The sequence below is a fragment of the Myzus persicae genome, unplaced genomic scaffold, assembly GCF_001856785.1.
Source record: "Myzus persicae strain clone G006 unplaced genomic scaffold, MPER_G0061.0, whole genome shotgun sequence".
Classification (NCBI taxonomy): Eukaryota; Metazoa; Arthropoda; class Insecta; order Hemiptera; family Aphididae; genus Myzus; species Myzus persicae.
Window position 1 is genome coordinate 16,931 of NW_019100809.1, and position 10,350 is coordinate 27,280.

General features: G+C 34.2%; 2 protein-coding genes across 3 annotated transcripts; both read left to right on the forward strand.

The window, feature by feature from the left end:
- On the forward strand, positions 1 to 5,193 carry LOC111026223. The gene has a single exon (XM_022304255.1). The coding sequence runs from the start codon at positions 1 to 3 to the stop codon at positions 5,191 to 5,193; it is 5,193 nt and encodes a 1,730-aa protein (XP_022159947.1).
- Positions 5,194 to 5,582: 389 nt separating this feature from the next.
- Positions 5,583 to 10,333, forward strand: LOC111026227. Of its 2 annotated transcripts, XM_022304260.1 has the most exons (8): positions 5,583 to 5,957; positions 6,016 to 6,242; positions 7,469 to 7,652; positions 7,727 to 7,885; positions 8,491 to 8,820; positions 8,911 to 9,146; positions 9,555 to 9,714; positions 9,858 to 10,333. In XM_022304260.1, exons 3-8 carry the CDS (start codon positions 7,472 to 7,474, stop codon positions 9,989 to 9,991), a joined length of 1,200 nt encoding a protein of 399 aa, XP_022159952.1. In that variant the 5' UTR covers positions 5,583 to 5,957; positions 6,016 to 6,242; positions 7,469 to 7,471; the 3' UTR covers positions 9,992 to 10,333. The 2 variants fall into 2 exon arrangements, with proteins under 2 accessions (XP_022159952.1, XP_022159951.1); XM_022304259.1 differs by having other exon boundaries at positions 5,583 to 6,242.
- The last annotated feature ends 17 nt before the right edge of the window (positions 10,334 to 10,350 follow it).

Genomic DNA, 10,350 nt, shown 5'->3' on the forward strand with positions numbered 1-10,350 from the left:
ATGCCAACCAATCCAGATCCAAATGAGCTGCGCAAATGGAACAGAAAGATTGATACACTATGTGCCATCATCGAAGACTATTCTGCTTTTGCTTCTCAATATACAAGTGAATCAAACAATATCTCCCAGGTCAAGGTTAGACTTGAGGAAATTAATGAATTTTCTGAGAAATTTGAAGAATATCAAGCTGAGTTAGAAATGTTAGATGACAAAAAGGATGCTGATTGGATCAATGTTCGAAGATCGTTCCGAAACCGATTGTGTGATGTTGAGGCTGCGTTACTCAAAATCATAGATGATCATGTTATCCATGCAGACAGTGTATCTAGTCCATCAATGAGCTCAGCCAGATCTCAACAACATTTAAATACATTCAACTCTATGAGGTATCCACCATGTGCTCTTCCTGCATTCAGTGGTGATTGGCAGCAGTGGTCATCCTTTATAGATACATTCAATTCAATGTTTCATAATGAGCATTCAAACTTACCGCTAGTTCAACGCTTTCATTACTTAAGGTCATGCCTTGCAGGGCAGGCTAGTGATGTTATCAAATCTATTCCTACTACTGCAGAACACTTTCAATATGCTTATGATCTGTTGGTAAATCGGTATGAAAACAAGAGTGCTATAATCCAGTCACACATTCGCTCACTACTCGAGACACCTAAGGTGATCTCACCGTCTTGTAGTGAACTGCAAAAGCTGCATCATCATGTCACATCTAACATCAATGCCCTCAAGTCCTTGCAGCAACCAGTCGAACAGTGGGACGCATGGTTGGTCACTCTGTTATGTAGTAAAATGGATAGTGCTACAGTAGGGGAGTGGTATCTACAGTATAAGAGTAAAGATCTGCCTTCCTACGTGGCTGTAGAACAATTTCTAGCAAACAGAATAACAGCCTATGAGGCAGGGGATATGAATTGTCTGTCAAATGAACCAAGAAAAATGTCTACAAAAAGTTCAAATAACAAAACATATGAAAAAAAGGCATTGTTTGTAAAATCATCTAAGGACAAAGTTTTTGGCAAATGTCCGTTATGTACTGAGCATCACAAATTATATGCTTGCAGTAAATTCAACAACAAGAGTACAAATGATAGAAGGAACTTTGTGATGAAATCAAGGCTTTGTTTCAACTGTCTTAACTTTGGCCATCAAGTTTCTTCTTGTTATTTTCCTCCATGTCCTCGTTGTGGGGAAAAGCATAATTCAAAGCTTCATGAGGAACAAGCAAACACCAGTAATCAAGATGCTTCTATCGCCAATGATGTTGACAGATCTGAACCCCATGCAACAGCTATGTACACTGAAATATCAGCTCAGGAAGCTGAAAATCTAAATGTTATTTTAGCCACTGCCATTGTCAATGTATGCGACACTTTTGGGCGCATGCATTCATGCCGAGCTGTCCTGGACTCTGGTTCTCAATTAAATTTCATTACAAATTCGTGTGCTAAAAGACTTAACTTGTCTACTGCTTCGCATACACTTAACATTGTTGGAGTCTCTGCTATGGCATCAACAGCCAAACAACTCCAAGATACTATTATGATCTCACGTTTTGGTGATTTCAGGACAACTATCAAGTTCTACTCTCTGCAGACTATAGTCAGTGCCTTGCCTTCTCAGGTGCTCATTCGGGACAACTTGAAAATGCCTCATAACATACACAACCAGTTGGCAGATCCAAACTTCCATAGTCCTGGTCCTATAGATGTGTTATTAGGTGCTGATATATTCTTTGATGTACTTTATGGTGAAAAGTTTCCATTATCAAATTTAGCTTGCTTGCATCGTACCAAGTTGGGATGGATAGTAACAGGCAAAATCTCAACTTTGTCATCTTCTCATACATTACCAAACCTCATGATCCATAATCAATCTGCATTATCGTTTTTCACGTCAAAGACCAATCAACGTATTCTTGAAGAGTTCAAAGCCGAAGAGCATTTTCAATCAACTTGTCGTCGGCATTGCAGTGGGAGATTCATAGTGAAACTACCAATGGCACAAGATCCCAAGGTGCTTGGTGATTCATTAGACATGGCTCAAAAAAGATTTTTAAATCTAGAGAGACGACTTCAAAAAGATAAAGTACTCGCTGAACAATACGATAAGTTCATTGCTGAATATATTGCCATGGGTCATATGGAATTAGCTTCACCGGCCATTCATAAGCCTACGTATTACCTGCCACATCATCCAGTGTTTAAGACGGACAGCACCACTACAAAGATGCGCGTTGTATTTGATGGCTCTGCGGCATCCAAGTCAGGACTGTCGCTGAATGACATTATGCTCAGGGGCCCAAAAATGCAACCAGATATATTTAACATATTGTTGCGTTTTCGATTACATCGCATTGCTCTAACTGATGATGTGGAAAAAATGTACCGACAGGTGCTAGTGTCCGATGAAGACTGTGATTTGCAGCGCATTGTATATCGTTCGCAACCTGAAGAACCACTAAGGCATTATAAACTCAAAACAGTCACATATGGAACAAAATCAGCCTCTTTCCTGGCTACACGCTGCCTCCATGAGCTTGGTGCGCTCATTGAAAACACACCCATAGGCAGAATCATATGTCAAGATTTCTATGTAGATGACCTTATAAGTGGGGGTGACACTGATGAAGAATGTTTTGATATCCATAAACAAGTTCACTCAATCCTTGGTACTGCTGGATTTCCGTTGCGTAAATGGTGTTCAAGTTCGTCAAACCTCCTTAACAGCCTTCCACATAATCAGAAGGATCCAAACTTTATGATAAATCTTACTGAAACTGAGGTGTTGAGCGCGTTGGGACTTCTTTGGCAACCATCTATAGATAGCTTTCGGTTTGCAATGAAAAACTGGAATGCCCCTCAGCACATAAGTAAGCGCACACTCCTATCAGATATAAATAGTGTTTATGATCCGCTTGGACTATTATCATCAGTGGTGATCAAAGGCAAGATTTTTATCCAGCAAGTATGGAGTCTTAAAGTAGGTTGGGATGACATTTTATCAGAAGAGATAAGATCAAAATGGTTAAAATTTTATTCAAGTTTGGTTGCACTCAATGGATTGATTATACCAAGACTAGCATTATTACCTGAGTCAGACAGTTATGAACTTCATGGTTTCTGTGATGCATCCCAGCATGCCTACGGTGCTTGCATTTACATTCGGTCCAGTAAGCAAGATGGTGATGCTGAAGTTAAATTGTTTACGGCTAGATCTAGGGTTGCGCCAATTAAAACCACCACTATTCCCCGTCTGGAGCTGTGTGGCGCGTTATTACTGTCAGAGTTAGTAAAAGAGATTAAAGATGAATTTTCAAATATAAACATTAAATTGTCTACAGAAAACATACACCTGTGGACAGATTCAACTATTGTTCTTGCATGGTTAAATAGTCTAAAACCACTTCAAGTTTATGTTGCCAACAGAGTTGCCCAAATCAATGAGCTCTCATGTGAAATTCAATGGCATCACACACCCACCGCTGATAATCCTGCAGACCTCATATCCAGAGGAGTTGATGTTGGGACTATGGTCTCATCCGAGTTATGGTGGCAAGGGCCAAAGTGGCTCAAGAAGGAAAGGTCCTGTTGGCCTGACACACCAATTTTGCCATCGGAGATACCTGAGATACGCAAAGTCAAATTAATCTTAGCAACAACGAATAAAGAACCTTTTTGGCTGTTGAAGAAGTATTCTACGTGGTCCAAATTGTTAAGAACTACAGCTTTAGTTCAATGTTTTGTTTCTAATTGCAAAGCCAAACAGTTAAACCATGAGCGATGCAATGGTTTCATTTCTGTGGATGAAATGAATAAAGCCAGAAGTTTTTGGTTAATGCAGGCTCAGTCTGAGTCAATGTCAAACGAAATAGCAGATTTGCGTTCTGGTAAGATGATCCATCGTGGAAGTTGTTTAAAAGCCTTAAACCCATTCATTGACGATCAGGGTTTGGTCAGAGTAGGAGGACGGCTTGCTTATGCTCCTGGCCAATACAATACAAAGCATCCTATTGTTCTACCGTCAAAATCATTGATTACCAAGCTAATTTTTAATTATGAGCATATTCGGCTCATGCATGCAGGACCACAGGCATTGCTTGCCCACGTAACATTAAATTATTGGCCAATCCGGGGAAGACAGATTGCAACACAAATCGTCCAAAAATGTGTAACCTGTTTCCGAGCGCGCCCTCAACTTACTCCACCATTAATGGCGCCCCTGCCCAGCGTACGTGTTACTATTGCTCGACCATTTGCCAATAGTGGAGTAGATCTGTGTGGCCCAATATTCGTGCGCAGTGGGCTGAGAAAGATATCACCGACAAAAAGTTATATTTGTGTGTTTATCTGCATGGTTACTCGCGCCATCCATTTAGAATTAGTGTCATCACTGTCTACTGAAGATTTTTTGGCTGCACTATCTCGTTTTATGTCACGGAGAGGTCAATGTATGGACCTTTACAGCGACAACGGCACAAACTTTGTAGGTGCAGACCGTACACTTAAAACATATTTCAAGGCAACTGTAAACAGCAATAAAGTACATGATTTTCTTACTATGCGAGAAATTACGTGGCACTTTATACCACCTGCTTCCCCACACTTTGGAGGGTTGTGGGAGAGTGCAGTCAAGTCAGCTAAAAAGCATCTTCTTCGAGTGTCGAAGGGAGTGTTGCTAACATTTGATGAAACCAGAACTTTACTATGTCAAATTGAAGCTGCATTAAACTCTCGGCCTCTATCTCCACTTTCATTAGATCCAAACGATTTCAATGCACTGACACCAGGGCACTTCTTAATTGGTGGTCCTCTCATGCTACCACCTGAGCCCGATGTATCATCCATACCGCAGAACCGCTTAAAACGATATTCACTTATGAGGCAGCAAATGCAGCTCTTCGGGAAGCGGTGGTCACAAGAATATTTGCCTCAACTCCACCGAAGAGGTAAATGGACCAAGCCGAATCGAAATTTTTGTGTTGGTGATCTTGCAGTCTTGCGTGACGACAACATGCCACCCCTTAAATGGCCATTAGTCCGCGTAGCAGCAGTTCATCCTGGGGCTGATGGTGTTGTTAGGGCGGTGACCGTGCGAAATTCCACTGGGTCTGAATTTCGACGTCCAGCAATCAAGTTATCCCTACTACCCACCGAAAAGGATCACGATGATGAAGATTAGGGATTTAAAAAAAAAATTATGTTTTTTTTTATTATTATTGTTACTATTTATAAATTATGTTATTATTATTTAGTTGGGCAGTGTTAGCCACATCTCTTAAAGATGAGTTATTTTTCAGTAATCATATTAGTATTATTCAAGATTCATGTTTAAAGAATGCATACTCCTCTGTCAGCTTCCGATTATTTAATTTGTTTGCTACATGATATGTAAATTTTGAAAGATAGGTACTTTCAAAGGGGGGAGTATGTTCATGTTTAAGGTAGTCATTTGTATAATTTTCATTTTGTTTACTGTTATCATTTTTCTTCATGTGCATGCAACGGTGCGGTCCGCAGCTGCAGCCGCAATCAAATAAATTCTTATCATATTTCCGTGTGCGAACGGCCAGCTGCGTGACCGTTATCAATTTATGTTCTCAAAAGTCATATTCGTTCAAAGTTTTTCTCGTCAAGTCATGCTTTCAGTGTCACAAAGTCATTAGTTTTTTTTATGTTTATTCGTTTTAGTGTGGTGGCACTGAAAGCCCATTCGTACAGTTCTCGTTGCTTGTTGCATGTCCGTTAATGTAAAACTCGTTTTTTTTGTTTTCTTTCACACGACCTCTGAGGTGCACGGTTGTTCGGTGTTTTTAATAGTCAGTCGTCAGTATTTAATTCATTTTAAAATACAATACATAGACATTTAATTTCATTCTCTAGTCAATACAATACATTCAACATTCAGTCAATCATTTTGTGTACATCATCTGTAAATTGCCTTCTGTAAGTATCGTTCAGTCATTTGTTTTAGTTCATTCATTAATATTATTCCCCAATTCAGGGCGCTCAAAGAGATACTTACAGAAGCACGTGAATTTTTGCCATTTGTGATTTGCATGTACACTGTGATTTATTCGTCTGAGCTGGTGGGCGGTGGCCCGTTAGTCGTACGTTCTCGGGATTGTCACACATTTAGTATTATAATATTGTATTTTCTATTGTTCAAATGTGTGCATCCTGAGACGGTAGCGTTTGGTTCGAAGCCGCTAACGGACACCAGTTCTAAAGGTAATCAGCTGACGAGCTGCATATTATTATATTATTCATTTAGTCATTTATTATTATATTATTTTGTGCTAATCAAGCACTTGTTTTATATTATTCATTTGTTAAACTATTCATTCATATTCTAGTCAGAAAACTTTGTATTATTATTATTTGCATTACAGCAGTATTGTATCATTGTTAAAAGCCAAGAGGCTACATATTATATTTATATTGTACCTAATTATTATAAACTTACCTGGCAATTTATTATTTTATTTATTTAATTAAAAGAAAAACAAATTATTATTATTATTGCTCAATAAAAAATACAGAACTGCCAACACACATTTTTGTTTTCATTTTATATTTTACAAGCATATATACACATGATTCAGTCGTGAAGGCACAACTTATTTAATATTAATAAGAGCTGACAGCGGCAACAATGACAGTATTACATTCACTAATAGTAAATATAATACATTTACAACCAAGAAGCCAGATTGCTTTGTACTAACAACTGGAGGAGAAATAGTTCGAATAGTTGACATTTTATCAAATTCTACAACAATTGTAGGTAGAAAATTCAACTCCAAAGAAGATATGTTTGAAAAACCAATAAGATCATCTAAACTAGATATATTTATTGTTAAAGATTTATCTAAAAATACTAAAGAATGGTGTGTATCTGATATAAAAAAAAAAATGATGATTTTTGATATTGATGATATATTGATAACTATACCAATATTAAAATAAATTGTATTCAATAAGTAGTTGTACCTGCTATAAAAACTAAATATTTACTATTATAAATATGTATTATACATAATTAAATATAAAATTATATTTTTATTTTTTAAGTATTATATTAGTTATAAGCTATACTTAACTGCTTATATTAGGTATTATTTTATTAATATAATAATGTTATAAACTGTTTAGTATAGTGATGTGTAAAGACTATAAATAATTGTTCAAAATTAGTTTATAAAATTGGTAAAATGATTTTCTTATTATCTAATATATATAGGTATATAGTATAATTTGTTTTGTTTACTTTCTTCGTTGAAAAACACATTTTATTTTTACATTTTATAGTATTAAATTTGGTATGCAGAAATTATAAAATAGCACATATCAATTAGAAGTTCATTACTCATTAGTAATTTATTTTCAATGTCAAATTCATGTTAAAATTAAATATAAATAATATTTATAATTGAATTGATTTCTTGTTCTTCAAGAATATGTGGAACGTGGTTTGCTTCACTATGGATAACACAGTAGCTGCTGTGCCACATTTCTGGGTTCGCAACAGTACTTGTGCATGGCCAAAAAAATCAGCCAAAAAGTTAATTGAACGACGTGCAAATCCAAATCAATTGGAATTTGATAACTTTGATTGTAAAGTATTGCATTTTAATATAGGTAATTATATTATATGTCTTATTAAGAACAATAAAAACTAAAATAAATAACATTCATTTGCATTTTTTTTATAGGTAGCTTGTTGGAAGCTCGATCTTTGGCCCAGGACAATTCTGGATTGTCGTCCAATGACGATTATAATGTTATTGCAAAAAAAAGAACTCGAAAACCTATAACTTACAAGACAAAAGAAACGCTCTTAATTCCAAGTCCTCCTACTCATATTTCAGAAGGTGCCTTACCTATAATATTATTAGACAGTTTAATTATTTTCATAATAATTGTTTATATAGGTAATTATTTACTAACTCATTGTGTAATACACATGGTTGGATAATTAAATACTATGCAACACCATGCGATAAATAATTACACAATACCATAAAACAATTAATATGAATGTAGGGGATGTATAGTAGACTTAGTAGAGTACCTACTTAATAGTAGTGCAGTTGTATAGCATAATACTAAAACTCACTTGCAATTCAATATCGATTCTGTTGATTTATCTTTATAAATTATGTCTTAGTAGAATATAATAAAAGAATAAAGGAGACAATATCTGTTCCACAACACCTCTAAATTTGAATTTTTAAAAGCTGTTATAAATAATAAAATATTTTGAATAAATAATAATCTCTGAATTATAATATTACATAGACTATAGAGGATGCTATATTTAAATACAAATAAATCTATTAGCAAAAATAATGTTCAATTTGTTTCAAAAATGTTTTTAATTACTTGAACTAATTCAAAAGAATGTAATATGTATTATGTATTAATGTATTATGTAATACAATTTGTAATTATTTGTAATTTTTTAAAATTAATATAGAATCTGATGATGGAGATGATTCAGATATAGATAGAACATACACTCCAGTACAATTAAATAAGTCCAAACTATATTCAGATGATGAAGATAATTTATTTGATGATGAGATTTCAAATTCAAAAATTGTGTCTAGTTACAAATCACCAGTAAACTTACCATACACACCAACATCTGCGTTTGAAATATCATCCAATAAAAAATTGAAACTATACAATAATACCTCTGTTTCAACAACAAATTCTGCATCATCGCCTGATGTGTTAGTAGACAAAACATCAATTGACAAAAACCCTTTGGTTCCTTCTCAGACTGAACTTGAAAGTGATCAAGGTAACGTATACATTATAAAATATTTCTCTAAATCATTTTTGTGATCATAATTATTTTATTAATATAGCAACCCAACTATTACATTTTCAGCTTTTAAAACCAACATAAGAAGAAGTCTGATCACTATGAAGTATGATATTCAAAATATACACACGCGTATGGATGTTCTAGAAACTCTGCTTGAAAAAATAGATGGCAAGCTTTCAGTACAACCAAACATTTTTACTTCAGATATTCAAGAAGATATTATTATCATTGATAATGACGACAATTTGCAAAAGGCAGAAAGTAAATTCATAAATGATGCCTTATATCGATCTAATGTGGTAATAATATCATTAAAATACTTTAATATAAATTATTTTAAATAACAATATTAATTAAAATACTAAAACATATTTTTAATACTTTATGATGTTTATAAGATACTATTATAGAACTATTTTCTTTTTAAGTATCAACATTTTTATTTTTTTTTAAATAGTATGAGAAATTTTATAATCTATGAGAACTGACCTTAATACATTATTAATGGTAGATAATAGCCCCAATAGTTATGTATTAATATAACCAAAGGCATTAAGTAAAGGTTATGTCTAAAGAAAATGTATTAAACTTAGTTTTTTATATTAATAATATCCCATTCTATAACTGGAGCCCTTGTCACAATAATGATAATCAACATCCATTCAAATGAGAAATATTTATGAATTTATGTTTGTATATTTTTAAAGATCAGAACATTGTCTCGTTTTTCAAGTAACACTTTAGCAGAGACCATCAGGAAAATGATGCAAATGATGTTCAATGATTACTTTTTGATGAAATATTCCTTCATCGGTTGTAAAGGAAAAAACCAGTTTTCAACATTACAATGTTGCTCTGTTATATTTGGTAAGTTAAAATTAATATTATATTTAAATTTTATAAAAATGAATTTATTAAGTTTGAAAATACTGTTATGAAAATCAAATTTACAATCATACCATTTTTATATAGATATAGATAATAGCCATTTTATGATTTTTAATTTTTAGAAGCAGTACGTTCAATCAAAAAATACAGCGATGTCGCCAATTCAGAAATAGAAAAACCCATTAAAAATTGGATGGCCCAAGCCACACAAAGACAAAAAAACAAAAAAAACAAAATGCCAACCGAATTATCATAAATAATATAGGGAGCGCGTAAAAACCTGGAATGTTAAAATCTGGACTTTAAAATCTGGACCGTAGAAATCTGGACTGTAAAAAGCTGGACAGTAGAAATCTGGAAATAAAAAATTTGAAATCCGTAAAAATCTGGACCGGACAAAACTGGACCGTAAAAATATGGACAGTAGAAATCTGGACTGTAAAAATCTGGACAGTAGAAATCTGGACTGTAAAAATCTGGACAGTAGAAATCTGGAATTTTAAAATTTGAATTCCGTAGAAATCTGGACCGGACAAAACTGGACCGTAAAAATCTGGACAGCATAACTATATATTTTAAGGGGCATTCATACGCTATACAAATTATTCTAATACC

Coding starts and splice junctions, on each gene's coding strand:
- LOC111026227 (XM_022304259.1), top strand. CDS start 7,472: ATGTGGAACGTGGTTTGCTTCACTATGGATAACACAGTAGCTGCTGTG. Junction 8,821..8,910: donor TGAACTTGAAAGTGATCAAG/GTAACGTATACA, acceptor TTACATTTTCAG/CTTTTAAAACCAACATAAGA. Junction 9,715..9,857: donor ATGTTGCTCTGTTATATTTG/GTAAGTTAAAAT, acceptor TTTAATTTTTAG/AAGCAGTACGTTCAATCAAA.
- LOC111026223 (XM_022304255.1), top strand. CDS start 1: ATGCCAACCAATCCAGATCCAAATGAGCTGCGCAAATGGAACAGAAAG.